General features: G+C 40.4%; 2 protein-coding genes across 3 annotated transcripts in view; both read left to right on the top strand.

Annotated features, from left to right (window-relative positions):
* The first annotated feature begins 7,758 nt into the window (after positions 1 to 7,758).
* Positions 7,759 to 19,262, top strand: part of LOC146701054 (uncharacterized) — an 85,464-nt gene continuing 73,960 nt past the window's right edge. Inside the window, exon 1 of the mRNA XM_085467388.1 lies at positions 7,759 to 8,229. The gene's annotated coding sequence lies outside the window, so the exon portion shown is untranslated. The remainder of the gene's footprint in view (positions 8,230 to 19,262) is intronic.
* On the top strand, positions 12,564 to 16,031 carry LOC146701055 (uncharacterized). Of its 2 annotated transcripts, XM_085467387.1 has the most exons (3): positions 12,564 to 12,659; positions 13,639 to 14,235; positions 15,090 to 16,031. In XM_085467387.1, the coding sequence occupies exons 1-3, from the start codon at positions 12,642 to 12,644 to the stop codon at positions 15,813 to 15,815; spliced, it is 1,341 nt and encodes a 446-aa protein (XP_085323513.1). In that variant the 5' UTR covers positions 12,564 to 12,641; the 3' UTR covers positions 15,816 to 16,031. The 2 variants fall into 2 exon arrangements, with proteins under 2 accessions (XP_085323513.1, XP_085323512.1); XM_085467386.1 differs by lacking the exon at positions 12,564 to 12,659 and having other exon boundaries at positions 13,548 to 14,235.

The following is a 19,262-nucleotide window of genomic DNA, read 5'->3' on the forward strand; positions in this document are numbered from 1 at the left end:
GATTAGGCCATTAAAGTTAAATAAATAAATAAATAAAATGAAAATAAAGGAAAAAGTGGGAAAAACACACAGAGAGAGAACAAAACAAAAGAAAAAGCAAAGAAAAAAAAGAACAAACAAAAACAAACAAACAAAAAAACACTCCCCCCAGAACCAGAACAAAAGAAAACCCCATGGTACTAAAGTTTAGTCTGTTGGAAGTGTTTTCAATGAACTGAAGTAAATAATAAAAGGCTGCCACATCTGTGAGAACTTATTAACATTTCCTCTGAGTCTGAATTTTATTTTCTCCATTTTTAAAAAGAACATAACATCTTCCAGCCAACGTGCTCGGGCTGGAAGGTGATGAGCTTTCCAAGACAGCAAAATTCTACGTCGTGCCAGCAGTGAAGTGAACATAACATCCAGCTGTTTATGACTAAGGTTTAGGGTGGCATCTTCAGAAACACCAAACTAGTGGGCATGGTTGGAGTGTAACGCTCAAAACATGAGAGAGCACTTCAAAATAAAAAGTCCAGTATAACTTAAGTGTCGGGAAGGCAAAAAACAGGCGTTGCATCTGTTGCACAGGTCAGGAATGCTGGGGTATATTTTAGATAATCTAGATGTGTAATCTGTATACCGTCTTAAACTGAATAAGGGAGTCTTGCACATGAGGCTGAAGAATGAATTCTGTCAACTATTTTGTCCCAGTAACCTTCAAGAAGCTGAAGACCCAGTTCCTGTTCCCAACTCAAAGCAATTATTTGGTTGAGTAATTGCTCGATGCCATAATTAAAGTATATACTTGTGATATTAGAGCCTTACTGTGAGGCTTCAACTGGAATAAGTCTTCCCACCAAGGCTTGAGAAGCTGACTTGGAAACTCTGGCAAGATAGAAGATGCACAGTGTCTTATTTGAAAGTAGCAGAACAAATGATACGAGGGCAAATCATACAAAGAACAAAGGTCACTAAAGCTGAGAAAAATGTTATCTTTAAAAAAGTCATAAAAACATTTGATACCTTTTCTTGCCCATATACGAAAGGAGGAGTCCACCAGCGATGGGGGGAAAAGGTGGTTGTTGCAGATTAGGGTCAGAGCAGAAGCAGAGACTGAATTGAAGTGATGCCGGAATTGATACCATATTTTTAGAGAGCCAATTAGAAAGGGGTTGTCTGTGAATCATAACAGGGAAACAGGAAGGGATGAAAATAATAGTGCTGGGAGTGAGGAAGAGAAACATGATTGAGCCTCAAGGCAACACAAAGTAGCTTGAGGATCATTCAGCCAATAAGTATACTTTTGAATGTTGGCTGCCCAACAATAGGATCCTGTTTGTGGACTTCAGCTCTGCCTTCAACACCATCCTTCCAGACCATCTCCGAGGCAAGCTTTCCCAGATGAATGTGCCTGATCCCATCTGCCAGTGGATCACTGACTTCCTGATGGACAGGAAGCAGCATGTGAGGCTGGGAAAGAATGTCTCGGACTCTCGGACCATCAGCACCGGCTCCCCTCAGGGCTGTGTTCTTTCTCCTCTGCTCTTCTCCCTGTACACCAACTGCTGCACCTCCACCCACCAGTCTGTCAAGCTAATCAAGTTTGCAGATGACACCACTGTTATTGGGCTCATCTCGGACGGGGATGAGTCTGCCTACAGGAGGGAGGTTGAACGTCTGGTGTCTTGGTGCAGCCACAACAACCTGGTGCTGAATGCCCAGAAGACAGTGGAGATTATTGTGGACTTCAGGAAGCACACAGCCCCACTCCCCCCATCATCCTGACTGACACCCCCATCACCTCTGTGGACTCATTCCACTTCCTGGGTACCACCATCACCTCCGTCATCAAGAAAGCCCAGCAGAGGATGTACTTCCTGAGGCAGCTGAAGAAATTCAACCTGCCAACACGGACGATGATGCAATTCTACACCGCAATCATCGAGTCCATCCTCACCTCCTCCATCACCGTGTGGTACGCTGGAGCCACTATCAGGGACAAACAGAGACTGCAGCGTGTTGTGCGCTCTGCTGAGAAGGTGATTGGCTGCAGACTCCCATCTCTGCAGGACCTGTACACCTCCAGGACACTGTGGCGTGCAGCTCGGATCTCAGCTGACCCTTCTCACCCTGGATACAGTCTGTTTGACCTGCTCCCCTCAGGCAGGAGGCTCCGGTCCATTCGCACCAGAACCTCTCGCCATAAGAACAGTTTCTTCCCCTCTGCTGTTGGACACATGAACAATAACCGTATGACTGTTCCCACCACTAACACATGACCCTACACTGTGTCACTGCATCATTCCATGTTTGGCACTGATCACCACCTGCACTCATGTATATATCTTTCTACGTAGCACTTTTAATTCTTATTCTTACTTTTATTTTTTCATGTCTATTTAAGCGCAATTTATGACAGTATGTTTGCACTGAAGCACCGCAGCAATTTCCTAATGTTGTAAACCTGCTCAACATTTGGCAATAAAACCCTTTCTGATTCTGAATAAAACATCAAGTTGGGCAGAGCAAGACCCCCACTGAGCTTACCCTGTTGTAGTGAAGTCATACAAATCCCAGGGGTCTTATTTGTCCATATAAATGATGAAATCATTTGATTCACAGATTTGAAAAAGGATTTAGGTAAAAACAGTGGGATACACTGAAAAGATAAAGAAATTTGGGTAGAATATTCATTTTTATAATATTAATCCTGCCAAGAAGTGATACAGGAAGGTTTGCCCTCATTTGAAAAGCCAACCTTACACAGGTCAGCAAAGGGTTAACATTTGCTGTTCGCAAAGCTTTAAATGAACTGGTAATACGCACTCCTAGATATCTAAAGCCTGAAGAAGCTAGTTGGAAATCAAAATCGGTTTGTCTAAGCTCTTGTGCAGCTGGGTTTATGGGAAAACATTCACTTTTTTATATATTAATCTTGTACCCAGAGAAAGAGCCAAAATGTAGAAGTATTTGCATTATAGAGGATAAATGAATTGTTGGATTTGTAACATATAATAATAAGTCACCTGCATATAAAGCAACCCTATGTTCCGTACCACCACGAATAACCCCTTGAAACAGAGGCAAGGTTCTGAGAGCCACAGAGAGAGGCTCTATTGCTAAAGTGAAAAGTAAAGGTGAGAGTAAAATACTCCGAAATCAGTGTTAGTACAAACAGATGCCAGTGGCGTAGTATATAAAAGATGAATCCAAGATATAAAATTGTTACCAAAACCAAATTTCCTCAAGACTGCAAAAAGATACCCCGATTCCACTCAATCGAATGCTTTTCCAGCATCCAATGAGATCACCACCTCAGGGACGGTGCTATGATTTTTGGAGTATATTATATTAAGAAGGGACCGTATATTAAAAAAGGAATGTCTTCCTTTAATAAAGCCTGTCTGTTCGTCTGATATAATAGAAGGGAGAACTCTTTCCAAACGGGTTGCTAGCAGTTTGGATAAGATTTTAAAGTCTACATTAAGAAGGCTTATTGGTCGATAGGAGCTACAACAGGTAGGATCCTTTCCTTCTTTATGCAGTAATGAGACAGAAGCCTGTCTTAGTGTCTGAGGGAGAGAGCCTTGTTTCAGTGACTACTCAAAAACCGACAACAGCAAAGGGGCCAGTTTTAAGTGGAATTTTTTTATAAAATTCGGCAGGGAACCCATCGGGACCAGGGGACTTTCCAGACTGTAAGGATGTGATTGATGATATAACCTCATCCAAAGTGAGCGGTGCATCAATGTCTGCTGCTGTTGAGGTTGCGATTGTAGGGGTGTCCAATTTGTTAAGAAACTGGTTCATATCTATAAAATTAGAGGGGAACTATGATGCATACAGAGCACTATAAAATTACTTAACAATTGAGTTGATTTCCGTTGGATCAGAAGTCAAAGTTCCTGATTCATTTCTAATTTGCAAAATTTGGCGAGGTGCCGATTGGTGACGTAGCTGGTGGGCTAGCACACGAGAGCCTTTATCACCATGTTCATAATAGTTGCCACGGGACTGTAATATCAATTGCTCTGCATCATGGGTTGACAGGCGACTGAACTCCGATTGCAGGTTAAGATGCTGCTTATATATTTCAGGTGAGGGAGTTTGAGCGTGTTGCCGGTCTAGAGCTTGAATTTTGGCAGAAAGTTCATTTTGCTTAGCTTTCGTTGATTTAGATAGGTGAGATAAATAGGAAATTATTTGGCCCCTGAGGTAAGCTTTAAGAGTTTCCCATAGTACACTGGGGCGTGCAGCTCGGATCTCAGCTGACACTTCTCACCCTGGATACAGTCTGTTTGACCTGCTCCCCTCAGGCAGGAGGCTCCGGTCCATTCGCACCAGAACCTCTTGCCATAAGAACAGTTTCTTCCCCTCTGCTGTTGGACACATGAACAATAACCGTATGACTGTTCCCACCACTAACACATGACCCTACACTGTGTTCACTGCATCATTCCATGTTTGGCATTGATCACCACCTGCACTCATGTATATATCTATCTACTTAGCACTTTTAATTCTTATTCTTATTTTTATTTTTATATCTATTTAAGCGTTTATGACAGTATGTTTGCACTAAGCACCGCAGCAATTTCCTAATGTTGTAAACCTGCTCAACATTTGGCAATAAAACCCTTTCTGATTCTGATAGTAGAGAATTTGAGATGTCCTCAGACTCATTCGTAGTTAAGAAATCATCAATTGCAGATGAGATATAGTCACAGAAAGCTGAATCAGACAAAAGAAGAGAGTTCAACCTCCATGGATGCTGAGGTCTATAGCCAGCAGACAAAGCCATATGCAGGACTAATGGAGCATGATCAGATATAACAATCAGGAGATATTCAGAGTTGCAAACTTTAGAAGCCATGGAGCCATTTATAAAAAAGTAATTGATGTGAGAATATGTGTGATGAACATTTGAAAAAAATAATATTCTCTGGCTTCGGGATTAAAAAACCTCCAATCAATGTGTCCATTTTGGGTGATAAAGTGTGAGAAAGCCCTGAACATAGCAGATGATGCTTTCGAGCCAGTGGCAGATTTGACTAAAGCTGGGTCAATAACGCAGTTTAAATCACCTCGAAGATCAGGAGGGTGCGTCTTTAAGTCAGGAATCATCCTCAAAAGATTATTAGTAAACACAGCATTGTCAAAGTTTGGGGCATAGACGTTCACTAAGACAACTGGGTTATTCATGAGGGTCCCTACAACAATTAGATATCGTCCATTTTTGTCAGCAATCAATTTAGTGAGAGAAAAATGTATTTTATTCCTAATTAAAATTGCCACTCCTCTGGCTCTACTATCTACAGTGGGGCAAAAAAGTATTTAGTCAGCCACCGATTGTGCAAGTTCCCCCACTTAATATGATGACAGAGGTCAGTAATTTGCACCAGAGGTACACTTCAACTGTGAGAGACAGAATGTGAAAAAAAAAATCCATGAATCCACATGGTAGGATTTGTAAAGAATTTATTCGTAAATTATGGTGGAAAATAAGTATTTGGTCACCTCAAACAAGGAAAATCTCTGGCTCTCACAGACCTGTAACGTCTTCTGTAAGAAGCTTTTCTGTCCCCCACTCGTTACCTGTATGAATGGCACCTGTTTGAACTCATCATCTGTATAAAAGACACCTGTCCACAGCCTCAAACAGTCAGACTCCAAACTCCGCCATGGCCAAGACCAAAGAGCTTTCGAAGGACACCAGGAAAAGTATTGTAGACCTGCACCAGACTGGGAAGAGTGAATCTACAATAGGCAAGCAGCTTGGTGTGAAAAAATCAACTGTGGGAGCAATCATCAGAAAATGGAAGACATACAAGACCACTGATAATCTCCCTCGATCTGGGGCTCCACGCAAGATCTCATCCCGTGGGGTCAAAATGATCATGAGAACGGTGAGCAAAGATCCCAGAACCACACGGGGGGACCTGGTGAATGACCTGCAGAGAGCTGGGACCAAAGTAACAAAGGTCACCATCAGTAACACACTACAACGGCAGGGAATCAAATCCCGCAGTGCCAGACGTGTTCCGCTGCTGAAGCCAGTGCATGTCCAGGCCCGTCTGAAGTTTGCCAGAGAGCACATGGATGATACAGCAGAGGATTGGGAGAATGTCATGTGGTCAGATGAAACCAAAGTAGAACTTTTTGGTATAAACTCAACTCGTCGTGTTTGGAGGAAGAAGAATACTGAGTTGCATCCCAAGAACACCATACCTACTGTGAAGCATGGGGGTGGAAACATCATGCTATGGGGCTGTTTTTCTGCCAAGGGGACAGGACGACTGATCCGTGTTAAGGACAGAATGAATGGGGCCATGTATCGTGAGATTTTGAGCCAAAACCTCCTTCCATCAGTGAGAACTTTGAAGATGAAACGAGGCTGGGTCTTCCAACATGACAATGATCCAAAACACACCGCCCGGGCAACAAAGGAGTGGCTCCGTAAGAAGCATTTGAAAGTCCCGGAGTGGCCTAGCCAGTCTCCAGACCTCAACCCCATAGAAAATCTGTGGCGGGAGTTGAAAGTCCGTGTTGCTCGGCGACAGCCCCAAAACATCACTGCTCTCGAGAAGATCTGCATGGAGGAATGGGCCAAAATACCAGCTACTGTGTGTGCAAACCTGGTAAAGACCTATAGTAAACGTTTGACCTCTGTTATTGCCAACAAAGGTTATGTTACAAAGTATTGAGTTGTATTTTTGTTATTGACCAAATACTTATTTTCCACCCTGATTTACGAATAAATTCTTTACAAATCCTACCATGTGGATTCATGGATTTTTTTTTTTTTCCACATTCTGTCTCTCACAGTTGAAGTGTACCTCTGGTGCAAATTACTGACCTCTGTCATCATTTTAGGTGGGGAACTTGCACAATCGGTGGCTGACTAAATACTTTTTTGCCCCACTGTATACTGTATAATGATATAAATAGCTCTGTGTCATTAGGCTATGGCACTGGTAAAAGATTTAGCGTCAAAAGAGGAATTAGGCAAGGGTGTGGAAGCCCTCCGTTGTTGTTCATAATGGTTGTGGAGATGCTCGCAATTCTAATTAAAAACAGCAGCGTTGCCGGAATTGAGATTATGGATAATTCTTTAATAATTAGTCAACTTGCGGATGACACTACTCTTTTCTTAAAAAATGAACATCAGATTCCCCTGGTAAAACAAATAATCACTACATTCTCAAAAGCTTCAGGCTTAAAGTTAAATTTAAATAAATGTGAATTATTGGTATTAAAGGAGTGTAATTCACAATTACTGTACGATATAAAGGTGAAGAAGGAGGTAAAATATTTGGGCATCACAATTTCAAAAGATCACAAAGTCTTAGAAAAAGTAAATATTTTAGATAATGTTGACATATGTAAGACAATCCTAAATAAGTGGTTACAAAGAGACATCACAATTTTTGGAAGAATATTATTAACCAAAATGGATAGTTTATCTAGATTTATATATCCAGCTTACTCTCTATCAATATCGAATAAAGTTATTAAAACAATGTAGATTCATCAGCCAGATGAAGTGTTTACTGACAATTGACAGTGTAAGCGGACATCATCATCACTATTCCAATCAATCTTCTCCACACAGACAAGCATAAACACACTCGACTATCACTAAATCAAATTTAACACACGTTTGTAATGACGCTCGTTCATTTTACAATAGGGCTCATTCGCTCAGTCAGCAGGTGGCAGTATCCTCGTATACTGGGGAGTAAACTGCCATTAAACAAAGAGAAGAAGAAAACCCCTGTACATGCGCGGCACGGATCGGGGAGTCCTGATCCGTAACGATCTTTTTATTTTTCGTTTTTGTCTACATTATATTGAAATGCTTTATTATTGGAAACATGTTAAGAGATACTTATTATTCTTAACATCTTAACAGATACTCTGACCCGTAACTATCGTAAAACGCTTCGACCGGAAGAAGACACCTTTCGCGCATGCGGGGTACCGATCGGGTTTCCGGTACGGATCGGATAGTGACAGTGACAAGGCTGTTTTGTCAGAACACCGGATCCTATGGCCGCTGTAGCTGAGCTCGCTTTTCTTACGAGCTTCACGGATTACAAGGTCTTTTATTTGGTCGCAGAATAACCGGAGCTGGACTCCGGTGCGCCCTGTCCAGCTCGGGCGGTGAGGGAAGCACCTGCGCTCCGAAAACATCGACGAGGAGCTGAAAAAAGAAAGCTGTCGGGTGTGGGCCTTCAATGTCCTCAGGTAGTCTCACAAGTCGTAGTTTCTGCCTTCTGCTGCGACCTTCCAAGTCTGCCACCTTGGATTTTAGCCAGTTGTTGTCTTTGCGAAGCGTAGAGCATTCGAACTCTAATTGGTCCAGACGTTGGTCAAATTCAGTGTATGTCGATTCCAAAGAATTAATGCGTTGACCGTGGTCCTGCACTGCAGACTGCACACTGTCTAACTTAGAGGACAAGTCCTGAAAGGATGACTTGAAGTCCGCTAGCAATGCAGCTCTATGCTCCTCGAGCATTAAACTAATCTCGGCTGCAGTTACAGGCGCCGCAGGTGTCGAGGTTTTTCGGTCTCGGTCTTGTTTGCCCTTTGACTTTGACATTCTTTAAATCTTCGGTAGTCTACAAAGGCAAAATACATCCAAAACTGGGAATCAAAATCTCAAAGAAGTAGGTTCGTTAGGTAAATGCTGAGCCGTGTAGCGGAGCGGACCTAAAACACGTCTACCCAGTCAACCATGAAGGAAAACAGTCTGTGGTCGTCCGAGTTTGGTGATTTTTGTGTCACAGGTCTACAGGTCTTCAACAGCGCTGCGGACCGCGGGGTGGGGGCGGGCAGTGTTTTGGAAATGACAGTCTTCATTACAAAGCTTTCTTCGTTATGAATTAGCATAGATGTTTTTATTGAACATTTGAAGAACTAGCAAAAAAAACAAACTCTTGTAGAGGACATAAAGTCAGAGATAGAAAAGACAAGGAGCAGGTGCATCTAGTACAGGTAGAGCTGCTGCAAAAACCCACAGAGCCCAGCAGCCAGCAACAAATTCTGGATCCTTTGCTCTTAGTTAGCAGTTAGCATTAGCAGCACATCCTGTGTCCGATGTGAAAGGACTTTTATGCTGCGCACTGTGACTCACAGCAATGGTCCCGGGTCAGCCCTGACTTTGTGTTAAGCTAATCCTAAAGTAATAATGGTATTTCTAACCACTGATATACCACAACTTTATCCTTTCAACAGCTACTGAAAGTTAGGGGACCTAGCTGCTATCGGATTATTAATATAGAGATCCTCCAGCTTCAAACTGTATAGGGCTTTGGAGTTGACGTCACGCCGCAATGCATTGTGGGAGTGCAGCGCCATTTTCGGGGTCTACGAATCAAAACAAACACACTGTGTTGGAACGACGACTACAAGAAAGATGCTTAAAAGCAGCTCAAAAGAGAATGAACTGTATAGACACCGATTGCGTGCAGAGGCAAAGCAGCGGTACTTGCAGAAAATAGTGTGCATTGGAAATGTGGACCCGTATGAAATACGGCTGTGGTGTAGAAACCCTGAAGACCAACTGCTATTGACGTAGCCTGACATATTTTCGTACCTTGTCTGTGGAGTCAGCGCGTACAAGTCGTCATTCAAACAAAGGGAAGTCAGCTTGAGTACTGCGTGTGAAATGCGTTTGATTTCCCTGCAAACATTCAGATTAGTGCAGCATAAATTCATTCATGAGGGGAAATTACAGTGAGAACATGTGGAGGCTGTTAGGTATGGAACGCCAGGACTGCCATAATGAATTAATTAAATACACCATTAAAAAATTGATTAAATGTGGCAATAATTAATTAAAATCGGAAATAATTAATTACATAAATATTTATGACACATGTAATTAATTAATTATTGACACATTTAATTAATTATTGACACATTTAACCCTTTAGAGCCGGTCGGAGCGGGCACGCTCTGTTTTGCGTAACTATTTTTAAATCCCGGTAGCACTGCAACCACGTAAGCTAGCGCAATCATTTTTTTTGCATATGAAACCGGAGGAGTTGTACTTACATCTTATGCCATCAGCTTGTCCTAGGTCACGGTTTCCTTCCACATAAAGCTTTGCAAAAACTGCATAAAAAGCACTTACAGCAACAAAAACATAATATTCCAGAAACACGCTTTGCCAATCCGATCAGCTGTTTGTAACACTTCTTACGTTGGAATAGACGTCAGCGCGAACTTTTGCATGTCCGCCATTACCTGCCCGAAACCGGGAGTGACGTCATTTGTATGTAGTATTTTTTTACCATCAGGGCCTCAGGGCCTATACTGGTATTTTTAAAAGTTATCTTTGACTTTATGACTTTCTGTGTCGTTTCTGGGATGCTTAGGACTCATATTGCACTGCTGGAAATAGTTTATTTTGATGCATATGCTGCTTTTTTGCAAATTTGCATTATAATATTTATTTTAGTTTTTCCTGCAGTATATGAAAATTGGTGTATTTCAAAAATAATACTACGAAGACACTCAAAATAAATTTCCTGTGGTAGGAAACTATTTTGTGCAACTTTTTTGTATTTACAGTTTTGAGGGATAAGCCTCTTAAATTTCTCTAACTACAAATATATGTTAAAAAAGCAAAAACGATTTTCAATTTTTTTGTAGTTTATTGCACTTTTTTGCAATTTATGTAATTACTATGCACTTAATGAATACATATTATTAAAATCTGGGCTATAATTGTTGTATTGATGTATAGCAACTTGAAATGCTCCCAAAAATGGCTCCACAGCATGAAAAATATAATATAAGCTCTGCCGGACTTGGTTCTATGGTAGGTCTTAAAGGGTTAATTAATTATTGACACATTTAATTAATTATTTCTTTATTTCACATTTTAATTAATTATTGCACAGTTGACACCTTCAGGTCTCACCATGAAATAATTTTATCTGTCAACCTCACCCATCAAACTCAGGGGGCGGGGCTAACGCTGATTGAGTCAAAACCATTGCTTTGGCCTGGTGGCCATTGTTTTTAGCACACAACAACCGGCATGTGGAAACTAACAGAACTGAACTTTGAAAAACCCTGTTTGTGTGTCACCAAATACCGTTTTAATATCTTTTTAGCCGAGAATGTAGTGGTTTAATCTTCATGTGTCTGGTCGGTTTGTCCAGTCTCACGGCAAAGCGTGGATAGACCCGTTCGCCTCGCAAGCAATCGAGCTGTTATTACCACCGACAAAGCTCAGGCCCCGGTACACAGCTGTAATAACCCCCGCTGACACTGACTTCTTTTACTGAGGTTATATTTATCGGTGTTTTATTTCCTGATGTTCTTATGTGTCCTACGTGTTTCAGTCGCCAATTCTGAATTAGGGCTGGGCCATATTATACCGTTCACGATAATACCGGTATAATGTTAGGCAACGATAGGAAAATTTTTGAATGCAGCTAGCTAACCAAGCTAGCTAGCGCCACCCTTCATCCATTTAAGGTAACTTAAATTCCAAAAATTCTGACATGTTGGCATTAAAAGCGCTATAATAAAATACATTTATGAGAAATATAAAAATAAATGTATTCCAGGCTAAAACACAGCTGCCTTTTTCTTATCAGGGCAAAGTTGTGTCGGCCCACAGGGCATGTGATTGTAAAAACTGGCCTCATTGTGAGAGGCCTGTTATTAGAATCATTTCAAAGATTATTTGATATATACTGATCAGTATTCAGCGAGTGAGTCTGCTTAACTGTTAGCAAAATAATAATGATAGGCCAGAGATACCAGAGATGCATTTTTAAAACAAATACAGCCTCGGCCCCTAAGAGGGGATCTGTGCTCTAATTTTATCACATTTAGAAGTACTGCTGATTTTTTAAGCTCCATAATTTTTTGGAGGGTGAGATAATTTTCATGTTTGCAAACAAAACTGAAATGGAGGAACAAAGATAAATAGAATAGAATACAATAGAATAGTTTTTGTTATTTTCATTGTACATATTCAGCTAAATTGTGGGTGCTCCATACCAACTGTGCTTGGAAAACATTATAAATAATAAGACAGCTAGAATAAATGACAGAGAGGAGGAGTAAATACAAAGAGGAGGAAGGCACACATTAGAGGACAGGTTTCAGAATACTTGAAAGTAGTGCAGTGGACTTGATCCATGTATAGAATCCAAGTGTGAGTGGACCCCACTGTGATGAGGGTTATTCAGATCATGGCTCAGATTTCTACACCCACTCAGACAGGATAATCTTGTACGGCACACCTGATCATTTCTCACGGCACACGTATGTGCCACGGCACAGTGGTTTGGAAACACTGTACTAGTTTTTGCAGCTCCATTGATTGTTTTGTGTTTGTTTTTGGCCAGGACATTCTTTAAACAGGAATTGCTCTCCTGGTACTGGTGTGCCATACTGCTAAATTTGGTATCGGTGCTCAAACCTTTTGTGTTTATTTCAACCAAGTTGCCCACCCAGGGAAGCTAAATATTTGTTCTTTGTGTTCTCAAATGAACATATGAGACACTTCAGTGCAGTGTGGAGTCTAACAAAGATCTGTTTTGTGTCCCAGCTGATCAGCAGGAGAAGAGTCTGACGGAGCAGCAGAGGAACAACAGCTACTTGGACTCAGCTCAGCCACTGCAGAGAAAACAATGAGCTCAACACAGAAGGTGACAGAAACTAGTGTTACGAAATACTCCATTAAAAGCTGAAGTACCGATATATGTTTTATGCTAAACTAACTGAACCTTGTGCTATATTAATGTAATGTAATAATAATGTAATAATACAATGCAGTAAACAGTAAACTTACCTGCTTATCCTGCACTAACCTGCAGAGGATTTTTACAGCAGTCTTTAAATCACACTGAGACAAAATGCACATAAAGAGTTTTGTGTTTGCTGATGTTTGTTGAGCTGATAGAAACGCTGCCACATAAAAAATATTTTCTTTGTTGTCTTTGTATTGCTAGATGTTGAAATACCGCGACTGCACCTTATCAGCACCTGCAGTCGTTCAGGTTTTGTGCCAAAAAACAAACACCGGCCCAATTTAACCCCTGACTAAAGCACACAGTTTTGCCTCTTTCATCTCTCATGATTAGTACATTATCATGATTGGATTTCACATGTTACTGTTTAGGCTCTAATCAATTTGATCTTTGATACCTGCAGTGATGAAATAACTCTCCTCAAATGCCTTAAACCAGAAGTAACAAGCCTATTTTGAAAAAGTAAGGAGTAGAAAATACAGATATAATTTTTTTAATGTAGAGAGTAAAAAGTAAAAAAAAAACCCCTCAGGTTACAATCAGACTCTGACATCATCCTGCACTGAACCAAGCTAGTAACTGTTACATTTGATTCATTATCATTGAATAAATTAGACAATTAGCATTAATATTTGTGTACAAGCAGGAGGGATGGGCATGATTTTAGAGTGTTTACAGTCATTAATTATCTTTAACAGCAGGTTGGATGTAATGTGTTACTACTAACAGTAGGTGGGGATAAGAGACCTTTAAGGTGTTTGGTGCCACATTCCACCTTCAGGATTAAAACTAGTGTTAATGGAGGGAGTTTGAAGCTTCAGTTTGTTTAATGACTGCATTTCACTCACTGCCTCTGTTTGTATCTCTGTCACTGCAGGACCAACGTGGACCGAGAGGTCAGCGCTCTCAGGAGGCCGACAAACCTCACAGAAGAAAGGGAGAGAAAAAATACACCTGTGACGAGTGTGGGAATGGTTTTACTTTGAAGTCTGAACTAAAACAACATCAGCTCATCCACACTGGAGAGAGACTGTTCAGCTGTGACTTGTGTGGAAAGTCGTTTTCCTGGAAGAAAGCCCTAAAAACACACCAAGTCATCCACAGTGGAGTTAAAACTTACAGCTGTGATCAGTGCGGCAAAGCTTTTACTCAAAAGATCAGCTTACAGAGACATCTAGTTACCCACTCTGGAGTTAAGGCATACAGCTGTGACTTCTGTGGAAAAACCTTCAGCCAGCTACGGAGCCGAAATATACACCTACGCATTCACTCCGGAGAAGATGTGTACTGGTGTGATCAGTGTGGCAAATACTTTACAACAGACACACACTTACAAAGCCACATGTTTACCCACACTGAGGAGAGACCTTATCAATGTGACCTGTGTGAGAAGACTTTTAAAACTCCACAGTACCTGAGAAAACACCAACAGATCCACACCAGAAAGAGACTCTACAAGTGCAGTTACTGTGAGGTATGTATTTTTATTTTATTCTTGTAAGTTCAGTCTGACTGTTTGGAACAAGCCTGCTCATTAAATTGTGTTAGCATGTTAGCACTTCTACTGCACCGAAGAGTAGCTCTGAGCCATTATTCAAGTTTTAATTTCAGTTATGATTTTTGCTTACACGATCATAAGAAAAACAAAAAGTCCTGAAAACTGATATGATGCTGTTATTGAATCTTCAGGCAGTTTCATGGTATATCATAGTGTTGTTATTATTTGTGTATAAATGGCCTTTGGTTTACAGCAGCTCATTCCTCTGTCAGGTGTAAATGGAATAATATAAAACTTAAATTAAGTACAAAACCAAACCATTCAGTAATCTTCTGATATCGTTAACAAAGTTGTATCGTTACGTAATGTTTCGTAGTATTGTAGCTGTAGTATCATTGCTTTCATATAGCTTTAGTACTTTTAGTGTTAAAATAGCCATTTAATGTTATAATTTCAGTGTCATTGGGGGTAATAGTGTTTTTTTGTGTCCCAGTCAGCTGAGTGTTATAACTGCACAATTACAGTGTTATTAATGCAGTATTAAATCAGTATTATTGCAGTGTTACAGTAGTTTAGCACTATGTGGGTACCCTAAAAACATTAGTGTGGTAGTACTTAAGTGTAAGTCAGATGTTACTGTAATATTAAATAAGTATTGCTGTAGTATTATGGTGGTAGTATTGTAGTTATTGTAGCCCAGTAAACTGAGTGTGTTAATTGAAACAATTAAAATATAATTGGACGTCTGCAGAGATGCTCTTTATTTCAGGCGACGTTCAGGATAAAAGTGTTGAAGGACTGACTTACACTGTCTTTGTGTCTTTGTTTAGAAGCAGAGCGACACAGATGGGTCCACTTTTCAACCCTGTCATCGCTGTGGTGGTGGGAAAGACTTTCGTTGTGACATCTGTGGAAAAACTTTCAGTCAGCAAGCCGGCCTAAAAATACATCAACATAAACACACTGGAGACAAACTGAAATACTGCAAAGAATGTGGGAGAAGCTTCCCCACATCAGGTGACTTAAAACGACACAAACTCTTTCACAGTGGTGTCAAAAAGCACCTCTGTGATCAGTGTGGGTCATCCTTCACCACTGCAGGTCACCTTAAAACACACAAACGAGTCCACACAGGAGAGAAACCATACAAGTGCAGACACTGTGACAAAAGCTTCTCACGTTCAGATAATTGTAACGAGCATGAACGTACACACATGGAAGGAAACTACAGCTGTGAGCAGTGTGACAAGAGCTTCAAAAATCTCAGTTCATACTCTGCACACAAACGATCCCACGTTACTAATAAACTGTTTCACTGTTACCAATGTGCCAAAACATTCACTTCATTATCTGCTCTGTGCAAACATCAGCGCGATCACGCAGGGCTGAAATCGTTCCCATCACAGGATGACGGTGAATCTGAAGAGAGAGAAACATCCTCTTCTGGTTTCAGGGTCCAACTTAACCCTTTAGAGCCGGTCGGAGCGGACACGCTCTGTTTTGCTCCACAGAGTTCAGATAGACTCTGCTGTAAAGATCTAATGAGACAGCTATGAATGAAAATGTTCCCGTAGTTCCATTTGAATCTTTGTAAACTGTTCTTCTGTGGTGTTTGTGTTCAGTGTTTTCCTTCTTTTTTTCTCAACAGTTCAATGAAAAATCAGTTCCCTGTTCTCAAGTTTTTATTGAATTAATTTTGTTAAATAAAGTTAAATAAAGTTGTTAAATAATGTTAAAAAATGTTAAATAAAGAAAAAGTTTAATGACAAAGATTTTGAGCCATGATGTCATTTCCTGTTTTTCAGAGTAAAGACTGAAGTGACAAATGGAAACATGTTTACAGTCAGAGTCTGATGATCTGTTTTCAGTGGCACAGATGGAGGTTTATTAGAGGAGACTTGGCTGTTCTCTACTCACACTGAACAGGGTTCCTGCAGCTTATTAAAAATCTGTCCTGAAAGTTATGAAAAATAAGATCTTTAAAATTTTTTATCAAACTTGCTGTAGGTATGAAACTTCTGATTTTCTGTTTAACCCTTGGATGCACAACCTACCAATACCTACACTCTTCCATGAGTGGGGTCAAAAATGACCCCAAATAGAAATAATGCATTTTGCTACAAACTTGGTTGTTATTCTTCAAAATCTTCAAAACAAAGAGTTGTAACATTCTCATATTTGAGGTATTCCTCATAAAACATGTTTGTGACATGAGGCACTTCGCATTTTTATTTGTTTTTTCATTAATTTTAAGAAATTGCAGTTTTCTATCGCTTGTATCACTTTTGTATGCTTGCTCTGCATATACTGCAGAAGCTGGGTCTTCCCTCTGAAAGGCACAAGTTGTTCATCCACTGTAACACAATCACTAGGGATGAATTTCTGCCTGCACTTGACCAGGAACAGGCCCCATATGTAGCGGAAAGCTGCCATGTGGTTTGTTTTCAGTCGGTAGGCTCTGGTCCTCTTGTCATCAAAGTGCAAGAAACGGTCAATATCTTTAAATCTTTGAATTGACATAGTGGCCTTATACAATGGGTTATGCAGAGGACTCCCAAAAAACACACCAACTTGTACATCCCAGTTCTTCTCACTTCCTGCAAAAATGGTCAATCAAATGAAGGCCAGGAGCTTTTGTTTGATTACATTTTTCCACTCTTTTCCCCTGTCTGTGGCTACTCTTTGTGCCTCCATGTTTGTGCATGTCAGCACCTCTTCTATTATATTATCAGACATGAACATCTTCCATGCATTTACTGGGGAGAAAGTACTAGACCCAGGTGCAAGCCCTGGCCAACTAATTCAGAATATTGTGGCTAGAGCAGTAAGAGGGGCTCATTGTGTTAGACTCAATATCCATTTCCTCTTCAGAGGACTCCTCTGTATCTGACTAGTCTTGTTCGGGGGGAGGGGGACGACAATAGTCTGGGTCCTCTATATCTGAGATGTCAAATTCTGAGTCAATGCCTCTGATGGGCTCTTCATCCCATCTGTCCTGGATCATTTGTAGGGCACACCTGAAGACCACTTATGTGCAGCCCTGACTTTAAATCGTGTATGTTACTGTGTAAAAATTAATTCTTGATCCATCAGAAGTGTAAGTGGGACAGTCAGAGGTGCTAAGAATGAAAGTTTCATAGAAAATTCCATAGGAACTGCTTGGGGTAATTTTTGACCCCACTTGTGGAAGAGTGGGGTAGTGATACAAAAACTGCATTTTTTTAAAAAATTAATGAAAAAATAAATAAAAATGCAAATGGCCTCATGTTACAAACATATTTTATGAGGAATACCTGGAATATGAATATATTACAACTTTGCATTTTAAAGATTTTGAAGAAAAACAAGCCGTGGGGTCATTTTTGATACCACGTGTGCATCTAAGGGTTAAGCTGTCAAAAAGATTCATTTTGGAGAATAATCTTTTAAAGTTGTGGTTTCACTTGCTCAATTTATCAGCGTTTCCTGATACAAGGCAGGATGGATCCATGCTTTTGTTGTTTAAGACAAATTCTGACACTAAAATCTGAGTGTTGCAGAAATTGAGACCCATCAGACCAGGCAGCATTTTTCAATCTTCTATCGTCCACTTTAGTTCAAAAATCATTTCATTTTCTATAAGAACGTCATTAAAAACCTGTGAGAGTGCTGTTTCAGTGGAATGTAAATGTTTAACACCAGACTAAAAAACCTCCATAATACCATTAGTATCAAAATTGTATTGAATTGGGTAAATACTATGTTCTGGGAGTTTTGAGATCGGTCTATAATTTGAGAAAACTGAGGGTTCAAGGCCAGTTTTTTTAAATAAAGGATGTACAATTGCATGTTTAAAACCATCGCGAACCACACTAGAAGTCATACTGCTATTTATAACGGCAAGGACTGAAGTTCCAATCGAGGGAAAAACCTCTTTAAAGAGCCATGCAGGGATAACATCCGCAGGAGAATCAGAGGGTTTCATTTGTCTAACCAGCTCATTAAGAACTGTGAATGAAACAGGCTCAAACGAATGTAAAACAGCTGAGCAGAGAATAAACACTGATGGGTCATTTGTAGGAAGTACTATTGCTGACCTGACAGACTCGACCTTGTTTACAAAGAAATAAAGGAACTGATTACATGTGTCAGCAGAGGCTTCAGGGTTGTTTAGAGTAGAGCTGATAGTGTTAAAGAGAACACGGCGATTATGACAATTTAACACAATGATCTGAGAAAAATATCTGTTTCTCTCATTTTCACTGTATTCTGATCAAATTTCCAACATTCTTTTAACATTTCAAAAGAAACCTGCAATTTGTCTTTCTTCCACTTTCACTCTGCTCTCCTACACTGACGCCTGACTGCTCGGGTGGATTCATTTAACCAGGGCTGAGGAACACATTTTGAGAGCCTGGTTTTTAATGGGTTCACAGTGTTTAGGGTCTGAGTACAGGTTTCCTGGAACTGCAAAAGCAGCTCATCTGGGGTGGGCCCAATAAGTAATCTCGGGATCGGTAAAGATTTTCTTTATAAAAGTGGAGGAGAAGACAGCAGCGGCGGGGTGGAGCGCGAGCTTTAAACTCATGCACAAGAGAAATGTCAAATAAAACAGGTTTGTGATGAGAGAACACTGAATCCCACATTTCCAAATATAAAACAGATAAACCATATGATAACACCAGGTCAAGAGTCTGCTCCTGCTGGTGTGTAGGGCCTTCTACAAACTGTACAAGGTCAAAACACTGAATAAGATTTAAAAACTCCTGAGCAAGCAGTCCATCAGGGCAACAGACATGAATATTAAAATCACCAACTATTATAATCTGATCCTGTTTCGATACAATTTCAGCCCAAAACATGAAAAGTCATTTAAAAATCTTTGTTAAAGTTAGGCGCTGATAGATTACTGCACACACAACCGGTTGAGAGCGTCAAAGGTCAGATATGAGAAGTTCAACGCTGGAGGGGAAACCAGTACATGGAGTTGTTTGTAGTGAAAGTTCTTTTCTTAAAAACAGTCA

Source organism: Copadichromis virginalis, linkage group LG9 (genome assembly GCF_057382275.1).
Source record: "Copadichromis virginalis isolate Kocher_CV1m ecotype Utaka linkage group LG9, C_Virginalis_male_GT1.1, whole genome shotgun sequence".
NCBI classification, from domain to species: domain Eukaryota; kingdom Metazoa; phylum Chordata; class Actinopteri; order Cichliformes; family Cichlidae; genus Copadichromis; species Copadichromis virginalis.

Bases quoted from the DNA above. Each gene is read 5' to 3' on its own strand.
- LOC146701055 (XM_085467386.1), top strand. From the start codon at position 13,591: ATGACTGCATTTCACTCACTGCCTCTGTTTGTATCTCTGTCACTGCAG. The intron at 14,236-15,089 runs GTATGTATTTTT...GTCTTTGTTTAG, and splicing joins ACAAGTGCAGTTACTGTGAG to AAGCAGAGCGACACAGATGG.